Source organism: Dermacentor silvarum, chromosome 5 (genome assembly GCF_013339745.2).
Source record: "Dermacentor silvarum isolate Dsil-2018 chromosome 5, BIME_Dsil_1.4, whole genome shotgun sequence".
NCBI classification, from domain to species: domain Eukaryota; kingdom Metazoa; phylum Arthropoda; class Arachnida; order Ixodida; family Ixodidae; genus Dermacentor; species Dermacentor silvarum.
In genome coordinates, this window is record NC_051158.1 from 132,687,501 (window position 1) to 132,706,115 (window position 18,615).

The 18,615-nt window shown below is 45.0% G+C and overlaps 1 protein-coding gene across 1 annotated transcript in view; it reads left to right on the plus strand.

Annotated features, from left to right (window-relative positions):
- Positions 1-10,598, plus strand: part of LOC119454433 (uncharacterized) — a 28,456-nt gene extending 17,858 nt beyond the window's left edge. The window contains exons 7-10 of the mRNA XM_037716368.2: positions 794-841; positions 3,053-3,088; positions 4,310-4,469; positions 10,407-10,598. Of these exons, the coding sequence (XP_037572296.1) occupies positions 794-841; positions 3,053-3,088; positions 4,310-4,469; positions 10,407-10,414 (252 nt within the window). The 3' untranslated portion in view covers positions 10,415-10,598. The remainder of the gene's footprint in view (positions 1-793; positions 842-3,052; positions 3,089-4,309; positions 4,470-10,406) is intronic.
- Positions 10,599-18,615: the final 8,017 nt, after the last annotated feature.

An 18,615-nucleotide genomic window follows, 5' to 3' on the forward strand; every position in this document is an offset into this window, starting at 1 on the left:
ATGGCCAAGCGCGAAAGCCTCAACGCATCACCCCAGGATGATCCGTGTTAACACGACTACAGTGCCCCTAACGACACAGTTCTCCGGAGACGAGACCACACTTAGGCCACCCGATCTACGAGCATATCACAAGAAGCCAACACTGACACCAAGGACAACATAGAGGAAATCACTTGTACTTACTAATGGAATGAAAGAAAATGATAAATTAACAGAAATAAAGTGGATGAAAAAAAAACTGTCCGGTGGGACAGTTGTTTTTTCATCCACTTTAATTTCTGTTAATTTATCATTTTCTTTAATTCCATTAGTAAGTACAAGTGATTTCCCCTATGTTGTCCCTATGTTGTCCTATGTAATCCCGTGTTCTTAAGCTATCGCGTTAATAAAGGACACTGTGCCTCACTGGTGAAGCTCACCTGACATGGGGTGATAGCGCTGATAAAAATGAGCTGTAAAAGCCGTTAAACGACGAGTGCCAGCTACGAGCGCATCTAGTACGCTAAATGCATGCCCTTCTAACCGTATTACTCCCGCTATCTAGACATCTGTCATAGTGGCCTGACACATCGTCGTATCAATCGCATCATATAAGATTCAAGATGGTGCTAGCAATTCTCACGCAGAAGATAACAAAAATAATGTTAAGGTTTTGTTGCACGACGCAGATGGGAAAGGGGGTGTTCTCCCTGTGCTGCCTTTTATGATTTGACCTGTAAAATAGGTTGTGCTAGGTTTTGGCTTATGTGGCTAATTGTGTTTGATCATTTTGCCGTTTTAATTTTATAACCAGTGCCTGACCGACACCCTGATACTTTGTGAAGAGGGCAAGCCTGCTACGGTGAGTCATAGTCATCTCATAAGTCAAAGGAACCATCACACATTCAGTTTACCACCAAAGTGTGTTGACAATCTTTCCTTCGTAGGAGCATCATAACATTTGCATAAAATGGTTGTGTCCTTGTGAATGAATGCCGAAGCATTGAGCTGGCGTGCAATTTATTTGTCATATAATACGATGGCTGCAGCTAAAACTTAATTTTTACACGGAGATCGCTGCCGCCGATAAATCTAATAATACCAAGCACTAAGTGTCCTACATGTTAGTTGCTTGAAGCAGATTCCCATACTTGTACCTCAACACTCAAATGTTGATAACTACCCCAGGCACCTCTAAATACTAATCTGACTTCTATTCAGGAAAGCAGCAATAGGTCAAGACTTTTGACCAGGAAGTTGTGCAGCTTCGAACCTGACACGAGGCCAGATCGTAGAGATAATATATCTATAGTTGATCAAGAAGCTGATCATGAATGGTGATCTAATTATAGAAGAAAGCAACCTATGCGCCTGCCATCAGCAGCACATACATTACAAATTTTACTCCACGGCGGGGAACTACCTTACCGACAATGGAAGCTCATTGTGCAGGTTGTCTGATTATGTTCATGTATACAGGGGGGACACGTTACTTTCATTGGCTAATTTCAGCAACGACGAATCCCGACAGGGTGGGCTCATGAAAATGAGAAACTCAACAGCCGTGTATTGCAAACAACAGGGACGGGTATTTTCTTTTTTAATGTGTAACTATTCGTAGGTGACTCACCCGGGAAATCGGTTCGTCGGTCTGTCTGTCCACCCATTATGCCTAACACGATGCGCCCCAACAGAGAAAAAAAAAACAGAATAAATTCGAAAGGAAAATTTCGAGAGGAAAAAATGCTCGCTCTCTCGTAATCGAGAGTAGATGTAAGCATTAAATGGCTACCGGCAAAGCAGATTGGTGCCGCGACGCAGGCTTGAAAGCTTACAGAGCCGACATGAACCTGGTTTGAACTGAACCTCGCTGCACATCTCGTCTCGGCAGACAGAAGAGCCAGACGCTTCTCGTCACGCAGCGTGGCGCCATCTCTCGAAGTTGATCGAAGATCACCCACGCCGCGGACCTCACGGACCGCTGGCGTTGAAAAGAGCACAGGCAACCCTGTCTCAGCGCCAATAGATGACAATCAAGTGTATAATGCTGTGTATCTGCCTTTCGAACGTTGGCTAGCGTTGGAATCAGCTAGCGCAAGACAGGCATAATTGGAGATCAGAGGGAGAGGGCTTCGTCCTGCTGTAGAGATAGAGGCTGATGATGATGATGATATGGGTATCATCACGGTTGATAGCGGTTCGATAAGGATGAATTAGGTGTTAAAGAGTGATAAGGGCTTATAATGGTCGTAGCAATCCTGATAAGGACCGACAGGGCTGATAAGGGTAGGATAAAGTCCGATAAAGTTGGCAAGGACCGATCATGGTCAGACCAAGTCCGCTAAAGTTGATGACAAATAAGGGTTGATAAGAATATGATCGATTGCGATAATATTGATAACGACAGATAAGGGTCGCTTAAAGTAGGATCGATTGCGATAAGGATCATAACGACCCATAAGAATTCATAAAGATTGGATAGAGTTGAATAAGGTTGATAACAACCTATAAGGGTTTATAAGGGTCGGATCGAGTCTGTAAGGTTGATAACGTTTTACAAGGCTTGATAAGGTATTATACGGGTTGGATTAAGTTTGATAAGATTGATAATTACAACGGTCTGCGTGGAGATGCCACATAGGCAACTCTAGTGGACTTTCTAATAATTTTATGTATTAGCACCATTTGCGAATAAATACACGCATAAACATGCACAGGGGGTGGGGTCATATACTGCCGTTACTAAGATGCGCTGGAATACTGCCGCCTCGGACTCTCCCGACCACCAGTATCAGAAGGTGCCGTGACTTCCCTGTGACCACGGTTAAGAAAATTGATCAATTATTTTGCGAGTATAATGTTTTTCATGCTTTGCCGTGCTCCGACTACCGCTCCGTCTAATCTCTCACCGTGACAGGCTCATCGTGAGCAATGGACAATAATCACGGGGTAAATTGGAGAGAAAGGAATTTGCTCATCTAGTACAGAAACACGCTTGAGTGATCCTTAAAACGTTTGTAACGAATGCTACGTAGATAAAATGGCTTTAATGAGCTCACTATTCCTTCCGCAGGATGCTGTACTTGTGAAACTTGTGGAAGCTTTGGCTGTAAGTAAAATGTTTTTTTTTCTTCTATAGAAGAAAGCGTTAAGAATAAAGTAATCTCTCTGAGATATCGCCCCCCCCCCCTCTAATCTCAGACCTTTTGAATAAACCCAAAAATATACGCCTAAGCTGCCAAAAACGGCCTTGCCGTGACTACCAATAACGTTTATTTGAAGTATCCTTGCGCTGGAACTTATTATACAAAATCATAAAGAAATACACACATAGGTAACATATCTAAACAACTAGCATGCTTGTGATTTATTCTCATCTTAGCTTGTTCAGTATAATAAAAGATGTGTAAATAAACAAGGGCACATCGCTCGGTAGGAAAATTGCAAAAATTGCATTATCAAGGGTTAGAAACTTAGAAAACGCTCGACAAAGCATCAAAGCAAATGCGCGCACAGAAGTTTCTTTCGTGTGCCTTTCATTTGTGGTTTGTCGATTATTAGTTCTGAAATTTACTAGAAAACGAATACGTGCAAACTCGTCAGACTTTTCGTTTTACGTAAGGTCTGTTTGTCAATCAAATCCTAAAGGAATTTTGTCATCGGTTAGAAATTCAGAAATAAAATGCTGAACTCTTCCAATTCCGTGGTTAGCAAAAATTATTCTTGCTGCAATTCATGTTGCACTATTTTAATAATATTTAGTGATATTTTTATTTATATATTTTTATTATTATCTAATTCAAATAATGTTTTATACGCTTTTTTACCATTATAGCTAATATTTTATTCTGTTCACGGCGTCAACGGGATTCTACGGAACTGAATATCCTATGATATTCGTGACACTTGATTCGTCATATTCGTCATACTCATCTAGCATTCCTTGCCACATGAATAATGTCTAATATTAGGATGTAAAGAGGCTTAAATTATTGTACGTTTTAGTATACTAAGATGTGACCTAGCGCAAGAATTATGGTAAGGTTCTTTCAGGATCCTTAGCATTGACCAAGATCAGAGAACTTTCCAGCGTTTATTTTTGCCACCTATGGCTCGCACTTAAAATGACGTTGGCAGGGATATAAAATAAGCCAGGAGAAAACGTTTAAATGGTTAGTTGAAAGTGGTCGAGTTTGTCCCATCCCTTTCTTTAACATTCAAATTGGTGTGCTATTTCCGGTATGTCTGCTCACCAGACAACCCAGCGAAGACTTCCGCAAAACAATCATAAAGATTACGCTATAGTAATCAGTATGTCTCCACCGCACAGTGCCTTTTGAACGAGCTCCTGGGATCAGCTTCTAGCGGTGTTCTCGATGGTCTGGTTTGCACCGTGCTCGAACTTCTCACTGGTGCTGCCGCCAACGTCAGCTTATTGCTGAAGTTGGCTCTGGGTAGCCTTGCTGCGTCGATACAGCTCACGGTCAAGTGTGAGTAGCCTTCCTCATGAATTCTGTTTCTATCTTGGTCTATTTTCCATATTACCAAATTAGTGTTTGCAGTAAAGCACGCTTCTCGTGCTGTGAATTTAGGCATCACTGTAGGGCCCAGGATGACGCTCACAGTGTTAAACCACACGACGCTATCTTGGAACTTGATATTCCGGAAACTTCACGCTTTTTAAGCGCACATTGAACGTAAAGATAATGATTGAAAAAGGTTTAAAGATATCGCACATGCATTGAGAAGAGTCTGCTTATTTGCACTTCGTGACCTACAATCAGCAATCGCGCATTCATCGCGTTAGCGTGCGACGTTCTCTATTGACTCTTTTCGCGGAGCAGTTTGTTTTAGGGAAACGAGATGGCGCTCACGGCGGCGCGCCATATCTCTCTTCAGATACCGCGCACGAATACGAAACCATAACTGCTTCTACCTTACGTCTGTGCGATCAGCTATCGGAAATGCAACTGAGTTTTCGATAACACACTGTGCTCCAATCATGCTAGATTGAATCATGTGAATGGAAGACGTGTGCAGTAGTTGGCTAGAAAAGTAGTGACTGGCAGGTTAAGGAATAGAATGAATCTGTATGGCCAAGTTCCCGGACCACTGCTGCAACTGTCCGAACGTGTTACCGGCACTTCGTGATGTACGGCTTTCCTCGAGGATACAGAAATTTGCTCATCCGCCAGCCTTGTATCGCTAACCTTCAAAGAAAGCGCTTCATCCCCAGAAAGTCGGCAAGAGTGAGTACCACTCGTTAAACAATGACGAAGGGAGTAGCGCTGCTTCCTGTCATAGTAAGTTTCGCGCACGTTATTTTTTTATTTATTTTTTAAAGACACTGTCGGTCCACATCAGGATCAAGACAGGAGTAGTAACAATACATCAACATACAGCAAGCAGTCAACGGAAGAATAGAATACAGCGATACGGCGATATATGCCCTATTGTTGAAAATATTCGGACACAAGTGCAGAAAACTGCTCACGAGTCCCTGCGTTTACAATGTTTGCAGGCAGACAATTCCAGTCACGTGCTGTCGAAAGAAAGAATGAGTATTCGTAGCAATGCTTGTGAAATCGATCTTCCTTAACGTGTCTACTATGTTTATTTCGCACTATGCGGGTCTTTGATTCATTTATGTTCTCATCTATTTATCTCATCTATTATTTCACGTATTTTTTTAAATATTATTTCACGTATTGGCTGCGCACTGTAATTCTTCACTGTAATGTTGACTCCCCCTGTGTTTTAGGGAACTGCATTTCGTGACTTCATGAATGTACGCCAGCATTAACATGATATTAGGTGTTATTGCCAATTGCTGCAACCTATAAGAACGCACGTTCCTCGCAATATTCGCATTCGAGCTAGCTACGCTTTGCTTGGGACGGTTCGCTTGGCTATCCTTTTTCTTTGAGCAATAGTTAACGTGTCAGGAATGCGACCCAACTAGCACATACTAGTGTCCAGATTACCGGCATAAGAGTGTGCTACGAAAACGTGGGTCCCGCACTAGCATTTCCCCAAATGCGTGAGTCCAACATTTAAGGGTGATACTAAATGTAATGCCAAAGGATTGTTTTTTGTCAATTTTGGAGGCTAATATCTCACAAATGACGCTACTGTATGCAAATTGCGCTAGAAGAAACGAATTATACCTACTGTTGGTATTGAATTTCTCGATTGGAACATTTGCCTTCAAGTGAATACTTAAATGTATATAGTAAATATTGCTACGAGAGAGACATTCAGCCTGGGGCAGACGACGAAGAAGACGGTTCTCTCTGGTGCTGGTGGCTGTCCACCATCTTGGCTACTGTGTCTCTCCCATACTGTAAATACAGTGTAAATATTCCCGCCTTGTGCCGTTTTACGTAACATCTTTTTGGTGGAGGTGCTGGGTAGTTCCCTGTTTCGATCACGGAGCTCCGCAACGGCCGCCTCATCACGCTTGCGACCATGTCAGTCGGTGCAGGCACATCGTCTTCAACCCCTGCCCCTCCCGTGGCTCCGACCTACATCGTTCTGCCTCCTGCTCGTGATCCTTGCGTATTTTCCGGCCAGGATGGGGTTGACGTCGACAAATGGCTCAACCTTTACAAACGGATCAGCGCCGGCTACAGGTGGGACCCGACCCTTATGCTCGCCAACGTGCTTTTTTACCTCGATGGCCCAAAGCGGGTGTGGTTCGAGACACACGGGGCGGAAATTACCAGCTGGGACTCTTTCAAAGAGAAGATCCGCGACCTTTTCGGTGACAGCACTGGTCGGCAGCTTGCTGCGCGGAATGAACTTGCGACTCGTGCACAAACATCCTCCGAGTCATACGTCTCGTACATTCAGGACGTTATCGCTCTTTGCCGTCAGGTTGACGAGCACATGTCTGAGTCCGAGAGGGTTTCTCATATGCTCAAAGGTATCGCCGACGATGCTTTTAACCTGCTCGTCTATACCAACGTTGATACCGTCGACACAATCATCAAAGAGTGCCGGCGGTTTGAACACGTGAAGAGGCGCCGTATTACCCAGAAATTCACCCGGGTGCCCAATACGGCTGCAACTTCATCGTGTGATGCCGTTCGCCTGCCGCCCACCTGTGACCACGTTACTCGGATTGTTCGTCGCGAGATTGAAGCCGCCTGTCCTGCACCTATTCAACCCCCCGTGTTTACACCCACACCAGTGACCCATCGCAGCCATCGGTGTCTCTCCTTCAAGCTGTCGTCAGGCAGGAGTTTGCTAATCTTGGTCTTCCATCAGCGTGCCCACTGACTCGTACTGACACTCGGCCTTATTCCTCTGGACCCGCTCGACGCTCCTACACCTCTCCCGAGTCCTTCCGCAATCCTGCGGAATGGAGAACGCCCGACGATCAGCCCATCTGCTTCTCCTGCCATCAGGCCGGGCTCGTTATTGCCGTTGCCGTTGGACCTACGTATCTCACCAGACTTCCATGTACCCTACTCCTTTTAGACGTCCAGCCGCTGGTTCTCCTACTTACTACTCGTCGTCCTCCCACGACCCTCTTCCATCTGACGCCACTGCTCCTGTTCACTGCTTCTCCCGCTCCCCGTCGCCGCAACGCCGCCAATCCCGCTCTCCGCAGCCTCGCCGCTTTTCCTCGCCGTCCTTCTCTGGACGATCGCCGCAGGAAAACTAGATAGTGCAGCTTATGGAGGTGAAGCTGCAATGCCATCGTGCCTCTGCAAATCCTCTACTGATGCTCCCCACTCACCATAGCCTTCTAGAAGTCAAAGTCGACAATGTTGCTGCGACCGCCGTCATCGACACTGGCGCACACTTGTCTATTATGAGCGCCCCTTTACGCCACCGCCTGCAGAAGATTAGGACGCCGTCTACGACACCCCACCAGCACTGCTACTGACGTTGCCAATTTCTTGCTCCACGATGTTATTCTGCACTAGCCAATTGCTCACAGATCGAGGCCGCGCATTTTTATCACGAGTAATCGACGATCTCTTGCGCTCCTCCTCAACGCAGCACCAGTTGACCACTGCCTACCATCCCCAAACAAATGGCCTCACCGAGCGACTAAATCGCACCCTCACGGACATGCCCTCAATGTATGTTTCATCTGACCACCGTGACTGGGACCTGGCGTTACCTTACGTGACTTTCGCGTACAATTCCTCGCGTCACGATCCCGCCGGTTATTCACCCTTTTATATGCTCTTTGGCCGTGAACCGACGTTACCAATGGACACGCTACTACCGGCTGCTGCCGCGCCGCCTAGCGAATGTGCACGTGATGCCGTCGCTCGTGCTGATCACGCGCGTCAGATCGCCCGCTCTAGGCTGTTGGCCTCGCAAGTGACCCAGAAGCGCCTCTATGACAGCCGGTATCACGACGTTCGCTTCTCACCCGGTGCCTTAGTTCTCCTGTGGTGTCCATTCCGCCGTGTTGGCTTATCCGAAAAGTTGCTATCTCGATACACGGGTCCTTACCGAATCGTCCGCCAGGTCACGGACGTCACCTACGAGATTGTTCCCGTCTCTCCGACTTTACCGCCGGCGATCGCTCCCAGTGACATAGTTCACGTTAGCAGACTGAAAGCCTACCGCCCTCCTCCTAACGACAATGTGTGAAGTGCGCCGAGACGGCCCTTCCACCGCCGGGGTTAATGCTACGAGAGAGACATTCAGCCTGGGGCAGACGATGAAGACGGTTCTCTCTGGTGCTGGTGGCTGTCCACCATTTTGGCTACTGTGTTTCTCCCATACTGTAAATACAGTGTAAATAGTCCCGCCTTGTGCCGTTTTACGTAACAATATTTTTACCCACCTGCATCTAACCACAACCTTACTGAATATATAGTGGGCGTGCTCCTAGCAATGAAATAAACCCCAGTAGAATGTGTCAAATCAAACGCCGCCAAACCTTGAAGTAGTGGTAATATTTATTTCTGGGTGCACTTGACGCCAACATCGGTACTCATGGACAAGTTGGCATTCGCTTGGCACAAAGAGTACTACACTGAGTTTCACTTCTTCATTTTGGCGCACTGAACTAATGTTGCCGTTTTACAGCGGAGCAATTAAGCTTTTCGTAAGTCCGTTTCGTGTCGACAGAAAACTCGGCTCAGCTGTGCGTTGCCGAGCCACGCAACCTCCTCGCATTACACACGTGCGTACGAGGGAGTCTGGCCGCGGCATGCGTGCGCTTGGCCATCCCTCTCCCCACCCGAGGAGAAGCATGTTCGCTTAGCTGTGACGTCACTGAAATGCTAGAAAGCTCTGAGCAGCCGGCGCGCCCACAGACCCGTCGCCTCTGGTATATAGCCAGCACGCGTGCACAGCTACCATGGGGCGACCGAAGAAAGCGAAGACTCCCGAGGACGAAGACGCCTACAAGGAAGCTCGATGCGTGGCTCAGCGGGACTACGATCGACGGAGGAGAGCCGATCCTGCCCATCGCGCCGAGGCCGCCGTCAAAAAACGCCGTCGAAAAACGCCGTCGACAAACGTCGCAAAAAGTTAGCAAAACCTAGCAACACTTATTATGAACCTAGCCGAGCCATGTATAACCTCGCAAAACTTATCAAACACTTACCAAAAGCCGGCACTAGCTCCGCTTTGACCCAGCCTTGCACGACTATTGCAAGCTGCCCAGATTTTTGTTTATTGTGCCATTGTGTATACCCACAGTATCTGAAGTAATAATTGTGGCGCAGGTATAGTTTAGCTTTGTGAGCGAAATGAAGAGAACATTTTCGGGCAATGGGACAGAATTGAAGCGCAGGCGTTAAGCCAGAGCGAGCGCCTGCTGAAGCTTTCGCCGATGGGTAAAGTGCCCGGATGGCAAGAGTCATTGCAAACCATTCAATTGCGACGTCTCTAAACATTGCGTATTGCCGCAGGACATCAACAAAATAGATACCATCACATTACATTTTGCTATAAGTTTGGTTGAGATCTTAGATGTCTCCATATTATATTTGTATCTGTAGCAGCTATGCACAGTTTTCATTAAGGGTTATACAAAGTGGGAGTTGTTCGCAAACAGCACTTTGAAATTAAGCTGTCAGTGGTTTTAGCAAGAACTCCTTGTCCAATGGCCGTTTTCCCGAGTCAATGTATAGAAACACGTCATTTTTATGGCACTGTTACTGTCAACATCCTGCATTTTTAGTGACTGCAGAACCGCTAAAAATAGTATTTTTGCGATTTTTCTAGTATAGGTATACCGTAGTTTTGTATTGTGCGATAAAGCTAGCCTTCTCTGAAATATTACTTATTATATGTCATAACTTTAAGGAACAGCAAGAGCAGCTTAGCTACGTCAAATTCAACATGCTTCGTTTCAAAATTTCCGACAGAAGTTTTATTTAGTTGATTTAACACAAAGGTTACAGTGATTACTAATATACTGTTCTCTTTTATTCTTTCTTTATTACTAGGCGATTGATTGCACCATCCAGTGGGACGAATTGTCAACAGAAACAAAGGTATACCAAATGGCAACAATGAAAAACCATGCTATAGGCACATCACTGCTGATCCAATATAGTATTAAAAATTGATTGTCTTTTTGAGTGACACATCTACAGGAAGCTTGCCGCTGTCATGATTATCTGAAATAAAAGTTACATGCAAGCACGCGCTGTACCCTGTGTTATTTTTACTTATTTTGTTGTACAAAGGAGTGAGTGTTTTTGCCATCATATTCACAGCGCCTTCACTTTTTAGGCGACCCTTTGCTGTTACGGTATGAATGCGAACACCCTATGGTATTTTCGGGTTTCCGCAGATAGTTTTTCTGTTCGCCCATGGTCCGTCGTCACATTAAAGTCAGTCCCGGCCTCAAAAAGCTGACTTCCCCACTTTTACAAGTTGATACACCTATTGCCAGTTTGGCTTTTAGCGAAGCTTACTACATGACGTGTTCTCACACACCGCAAGTTATGCACATGCAATTAAAATGCAAGACACAAAACATTACCAAGAAGACGTTAAAGGACTCATGAGAGGACTCCTAAGCAGATAACAACTTAAGGTGGTTCCATATGCGCATGAACAAACAGCATTCAAACCCATGTACTTTCAATGGCATATTTCTGTTATAGCTGCAAGCAACAGAGTTCATAATCTTCAAAAGACTTCACCTGCAATGAAATAAGAGGTGCATGCGTACTTCGACAATATCCCGATTCCTGCAGGAAAATTGTCAGGTGAAGCATTCAATTTGCATTGTATTAAGATATTAAGGTATTAAGATAAGTAGAAGTTATTACCACTACACGCTCTAGAGTGCGAAATTTATCTAATTAGCTACTTATGCTTTACACTTCGAGAAGAAGCAAATTTCGCAACCAAACGATAGCTGAAAGAAGACTCGGTGCACTGACGTATAATTTTATGGTTACGCCACGTGTGTCAGTACAACGTTAGCAGTTTCTCGGGGCATAATACTGATGCTGGATACATGGGACACACTTACGACTGATGGATTTCAAGAAACAAACAATATAAACTCCCATAACATACGCATTCATCTGAACTACAATGATGTGATCTCCTAACTGCTCAGCCCTTGTTGCATCGGTATGGTCGCTACATGGACACGTATTGACGGCTTCATTAGGCTAAGCCAACTCACTGTAATTCCTAGAGAGAACAAGACGTTGGAATAATCGGCACTAAGCGTGGACTATCATAAAGGGTAGCCGCATCACTGCCTCAAAGCATTCGTCGTACATTAGGCATTTATGTATGTTCATTTGCGTTGTCCCTCTAAGTCGCATTAAGTAATCGGCTATGCAACGAAATATGTGGCCTTTTATCAAAATAAAAAATTGGCTTCGAAGGCAAATGACTGCATACAAGCTTTTCGCATATCTCTGGCAGAAGAGGAGTCGAAAAGGACGTTTTCTACCTTGCAAATATTTTTTGTTGCCCTATATTTAGGTGCACCACAAAGAGCTGGTTCTCTCACGAGTAAACTAACTGATAACCTTATAGTGCGTGCATATTCGTAGATTCAGCACTTACTGCAGCTACAATGATATCCTGCACATGCTACTGGAATCACAGATTTTCGGCTATCACTGCTTACGAGTGTTTGAAGTCACCGGTGAAACGCTACAAGGCCCTCGTTTTGCTGAACGCTTGCCGCTGATCGCGATTGTGCACACACACCTCTATTTCCTTATTTAAAGATAACTTACAGGTTCGTGGCGGAACACTGAGTGACTCTACCCAATTATCATAGCACTACGGCCTCTGGCATTCCACAAACAATCATCTCAGCCTTCTGTCAAGTTTGCGCGTGTTGCCGAAGCCGCGAAACGCATCCACCTAACCCGGCTCAGACAGCACGCCCAAGCCATGAAAGTGTCGAAAATCGTCGCGGTAGCGATAGAGCAATACCGCTATGATAAGGTGGCTCTAACAACATCAAAATGCAATTTCTGCTCCCATCTAGCAAACAGCGTGCTGGGAAAGCGCGAGAATAGCCAAACTACGTCGCCACGCCCAAGAAGAGCTCCAAAATTTAATGGTAGCCGATAAACTAAGACGCGAAGCTGCCATTATCAACCGCCTGAAAAACCAACGTTGCTAGCGTCGCGATATTTATATAACTACCGAAACCAATGTGGACAAAATGGCATGTCAGACGCAGGCACCTGCTGCATTTGTGTAGTGAGAGCCCGCCTGCAAGTTTTCGGCATAAAATAATTGCCCCTCGGTATTATCGGCGCAAGTTGGAATACGCTAGCGCAAGACAGGGGTAATTGGAGATCGCAGGGAGAGGCCTTCGTCCTGCAGTGGACATAAAATATGGGCTGCTGCTGCTGATGATGATTATCATTGCACACGTGTAGCTATTTATTGTCGCCATGGTGAAAGGTACCGCCAAGGTTTATAAATGACAAGGTATCACAAAGGATGCATTAGGGCGTACGTGACGACGATGCACTGGCGACGATGTCATCACAATAACGGCAGAATCGCGATTGAATGATGACAGCATGATTACGATAGAATGATTACCTAGGAATGACGTCAATATTTGACAAAAGTGGCATGACTACAATAGGATGACAATACTGAAGTGGTGGCGATGAATAAACGACAGCGTGACGACGACCGCCTGGCAACGGCCTGAAGGCAAAGGAATGACTATTAAAAACGCGAGAGACTTAGTCGAACAACGAGGGCACGATGGAACCCCATCTTCCTTTTGTTTTCTCTACGAGCACCTATTCTTTATTCGAGCACTTCTTTTTCTACATTCTCCCGGCCCGAAGAGACAGATGTCATCTCTAGTGGGTACAGTTTTTCCACAGGCCTTGATAATTTCCCGTCTTGAGTCTGAACTCGCCAGGCTCGTACCAATCCGTCACGTCCAGGCTACACCTCAGATATTCTTCTGGGTGGCGAAACGAATCGTGAGGCTTTTTGTTCCTCGACGATCACTATGTCGTCCACCTTTCTACCTTTATTTCTCGCTGTTGTGTAGTGATCAAGCGAACGAAGTTGGAGTAGGTACTTTTTTTTCCAACGACGCGACTGATGTTTGAGATGCTTGTTCCGATATCGTAGTCTTTTAATGAGGGCTTCTTGGCTTGTCTGCAAAATTCGGCTCTGGTATGCCTCGCCCCCAGCAGTAGCATCCTGGCAAAAAATAATTGTAACGCAACCGCCAAGCAACGTTGCACTCTCTGCCGTGATCCGCATCGATAGGTTCATAAGGTTTCCACATGTATGTGATTCGATTATATTCTTGAATTCGCTTGTGCTTACGTCGTTTCCAAGCATGTTAACATTCACATCCCCAGTAATTAAAAACATTGCACTACTGCTACTTCATTATTTAAGATATCTGCAAGATTAAGAAAATGTCTCCGTAGAGCGGAGTATAGTTAACACAGAAGTACCGGCATTTTGTTTGGATAACAAGACATTCTACATTTTCATTCATGACGGTATATTCACGTGTTAGTTCATACTGCACCTCTTGACATACATGGCAACAGCGCCACACCTACAGCAGTTTCTTATTAGTTCTTCATACGGATATCGATCAAATTGTGGTGAACTATCCCGTTCACTAAGCCACGTTTCTGAGAAACATAAAATGTCAAATTTGCATTTCATGTTCTCAAGCACCTCTTGCAGATTTTATTGCTTATTTCTGATACTTCGTGCGTTCATGTGAAGCACGGATATCCATTTTTTTAGAAGTTGTGTCACCATAATATGCAATAAAAATAGCGATATTATTGCGATTACTAATCTGGGGTTTTTTTAGACGCAGTCGTGTCTCACGGGCCATTTAGGTATCTAAGCATTCTCCCCGACATCTTAAAAAAGATGATTACCTTTGAAATTCCTACCGTCCTGGGCGCATATGAATTCAAGTCACACTGGTTTTTCAAGCAAAATAACCCGACGGTTCGGTGAGCTGCGAGACAAGTGGACTGGGTATATGCCACTTTTGCATGAACTTCTTTCGCGCCAACTTGGGCCATTGGGTATGTGCGATAGGGTATGTGGCCAGAAAGGGATCAATTCTCAGCGTTCGAATGCACCAGCGTGACAGGCATCTTCGAGGCCACACGCGAATTCTCAGCCACGTCGTGAGATTGCGCAACGATTAAAGCAGCAAAGTGACTCAAGCAAGCTGGGTGAATATTTCTCGACGCCCCGTTTCAAAAGGGATTACAATAAATTATTATCATCATAATCATCAACAGAGACATTACATTTAATGGAAGGATGAAAATGCAGCAGACCATGAATATTTACAAGAATGACAAGAAAAAATTAGAAGGACACTCTGTAAGAGAACAGAAGAGCCTTGCTATTTGAGGCCCGAGCTGGTTGCCTAAGAACAAAAACATACCTGAGCAAATTTTTGCAGCGGACGAGGCAAGTGTGTTCTGCACCAAAAATCCGGAGATAGCATATTTTAACGGAATGCACATGTATTTCTCAAGCGAGACCTATAGAACACGTCAACCTTATAGACGCATTGTAACTTAAATCGGATGGAAGCATAAACTGGTCAGCAGTCAAGATAAGCTTTTGAGATTTAGAGTGTTGGTACAATCTTAGTCATTTCCCATATAACGTACTGCAAACATGCGGTATGTTATTGTTCCAGCACAAAGTAATGCATATAAACGGACGTGCGACATTATGCGTGACAATATCTGCGGCGACAGGCTAGGCCCGGTATATGCGGCCGCGAGCGGACGGGACGTTTATATGCAGCCCTGCAAATTTGACACCCAAAAAGCGCACCGAAGCGTTGGGAGAGTTTTGCAAAGCAAAAGCGGCAATGAGCAGCGAGGGAGATTTACTGATGGAGAAAGAAAAGAGAAAGGCTTAGGAGAGAACGAAGAGAAATAAGTCATCGCCTCCGTGAGATGCTTTGATGGCGGAGCAGGAGGAAAGCCAGCCGACCTGGAAGGAGCAAAAACATGGCGTAAGCCGGCGGGCGAGGCGATTATTTTCGGAAATTATTGGCATATCTTTGTACCGGCGACGTTATGCAACTGTGTTCGTGTTGTAAAGTCATCTGGTCGCGTCGATGAACGCTCTCGGTGGTGTCAGTGATGGTCAATTTCATCAATGTTACCGGCAATTGCAAGAAGCCAGTGCAACTTTGACACGAAAACTCGTGGGAGTCCGACTGTGCGAAGGCCAATCGGGCAATCAGCGGTGGCAGGCCACCATGTGCGCTGGATCGGCGGGTCCTGGAGGCCGTGCTCTAGAGCTGCGTACCTGTGTCATATCGGTGGTTGATTTTTCCTTCCCATACGCTAAGCTTACTAAATGCTTGATTTCTACCATCGCATTTATATGAGCCAGTAGATCTCGGTGATTTAAATATCTGAACTTGTAGTTTGTAGTATTAATGCGGACACGTACATTGAAGTTCTGGCGTGTGAACTAGCTATAACTGCAGGCGTAGTTCCGTTTCGGCTTCCTCCAATTGAATAATTGCTACCGATTTTTTTCCTTGCGTAGCCAGGTGTCTTTTCGTTGAAATTTCAGGCGCGAATTTTCACTAGGACTTGCGTTTTATGGCATCGCAAGAAATTGCGTGTAGCGTTCTAACCGTTAATTCTTCCATTTTTTTTATCTCCTTCGTGGGTATTGCAATGTGAATTCATTGCATTTCGTAGTTCAAGTTTGTCGAGCGGTAGGTTTATTTTGAACAATTTTCTGGTGTGTTACGCAGTTCCTGTGTAGTGTGTGGATTTGCGTAGGTTTCTGGCTTTCCTGTCAATGTGTCAACTTCACTGGAAGTTAAAGAAACATTTTCTCTAAGCTTGCTTGAAGAGAAAATAATAATTTACCTCCGACGACACAGCAGCTACGAAGTGTCAGTTCGCTAGAAACACCATTTACCACAACATCTCTTGGATATGAGCAGTACACTCGTTACTTGTAGGAGCGGTCAAGTTCTATGCCACTGGCAAAGTTTGAACGTCGAGCGTAGCAGTCTCAAGTTTTATTGCAGATTGAAAAAATCTATGCTTCTCGGTACTTGTGTCGTTTCATAATGTTGTCAGAAAGCAGCGCTGCATAGCTAAAAATCATGGAAGAACCAAAAGAACATATCAACAAGTTGGACATTTTACTTTTGTATAGTGATTGTTATGTTGTGTTGATCTTCAGCTATTTGGTACCCACTAGCCCCAAAATAGGCCTTATAAGACCTTTTTTATGAGCTTTTATTTCTCGAATTATCAAAATTTCTACAATATCGTTTTATTCTCACCTAACTGATTTTTTTTCTCTATACAGAACTAAAACGGGAGTGGTCGACACTGATTACAGCGCCACCAAAGGAGGCAGAACCCACGGCTGTCCAGCGCAACTATACAATGGACCAGAGCACCAATAACCAAAAATCAGGCCCAGAATGGCCCTTCATTGCAGTACGCCAACATCATATGCTTATGATGAAGCACACGACGAAAAAGGTGATATTTTGCCAGCACGACAGTGGGGTGGGGCTCAGAAAGAGACACGTGTTTACAAAATTGATCGCATGCGAATGACATTGAAGCACTTGCAGGCGCTGTAATATCACTGTAGGTAGATGCACCTTCGAGAGCCCTCTCACTTATTTGTGCTGATTTCACAAGAGTGGGAAGTCAGTGAATTCGTTTAGGCGAGTGTAAATGAACGCAAGTGCAGCTGAATGCCAATAACTATAAGGGATCTAAATAAGTGCCCTGAGTGCCAGCTGACAATGTGGGTGAATTTGTTGTTGCCTGCATGTGTGAAGAATTATGACTGTGAAATAAACCATAAACCCAAGTATATTGAGTTGATTTCGAAGAGGGCAAGTATTGGTGAGATGTGTTTGCGCATAATGTGAATAACTCAACTGAACGTATTTTTCTCGTTTTGGTTGATTGCTCAGACTATTGCGTGAGTTCGTCCATTGTCAGGACTTGATTACTTTATTTACACTACGTATGCGCTCAGTGTGTTCAGAGTAAGTAGGGACTGACCTTGGTGGTATTTTTGCCAGTGAAATTTCAAATACAATGCTGTAACTTCAAAGGTCGGACACATTGGCATGACGTTCACAATCTCTTGAGCTATGCACATTTGAAGTGCGTGATACAGAATGATCTGCTTTCTGTAGGAAATCATTGATATGTAGTTTTATAATGCTGACACCTCATCTTGGAGAAAGGAAGATAGGACGACAGACAGGTTAACCAGTGCCACCTACTCGGTGCTGGGGAAAGAGGGTATAAAGTGAATGAAAAGAAACAGGTGAGCCGAGATCAAAAATAAAAAGGAAAAGAATGTGCCATTGTTACGATTGCCTTAGAGCTGCGATGCCCGGACCACGTGTAGTCAATTCCGATTCACTTTGAGCGGTCATGCTCGGACCACGTGCAAACGCATGGTAATCGGCGTGCCTAACGATCTCGCTCGTCAACATGAATAGAGGTGTCAGTCGCGAAGGTCAGAGACGAAAGCTGTCGTGCCGCCCAGCAACCCTTCCTCCCCCGCTGAGGACGTTAACCCCGCTACGGACACCCATCCTCTCTACTTCGCCTGCTTTGCCCTGTCCTGCAGTGGGGAGAAGAGAGGGGGTGAGTGCCCGGATGTTGGAGGGTATAAGAAAGCCAGCCAGCAGACACGTGGAGAACATTCTTGATTTGCCATAGCGTGCAGGTGCATGCACGCTGAACTTTTCTTGTATGTTTTTTTTTTTTTACCACTACGCTAACTCGTAATCATGTATTCAACTCCTGTTACTTTATTTTACGTCGCCTCGTCTTCTTTGACGGACGCTCTCCGATGGTCAACCTGGTTTGAGCTCCAAGCAGACGCTCTTGAAGGTTCCCCAAACCTCGGCCCGTAACACTGTGCACTACAGCTACAGCCCGCATGCCAAGTAGCAGGGCAACGTAGGGTGTTGAGCATAGTCTGAAAAATGGTTCTCTCCCCAGAAAAGGCCCAACTAAGCGTAGTCGAGTTTTATTGTCTAGCCACACCACAATGAGGTTAGACTAATAAAAAACCATGGATCGTTATCTCGCAGCCTCAGAAGTTTACGGTTAACATTCAGATCTGTTTCGTGCAAGATAACTACAATGTTGGCCTCGAGCAACTATTGAACAAAAT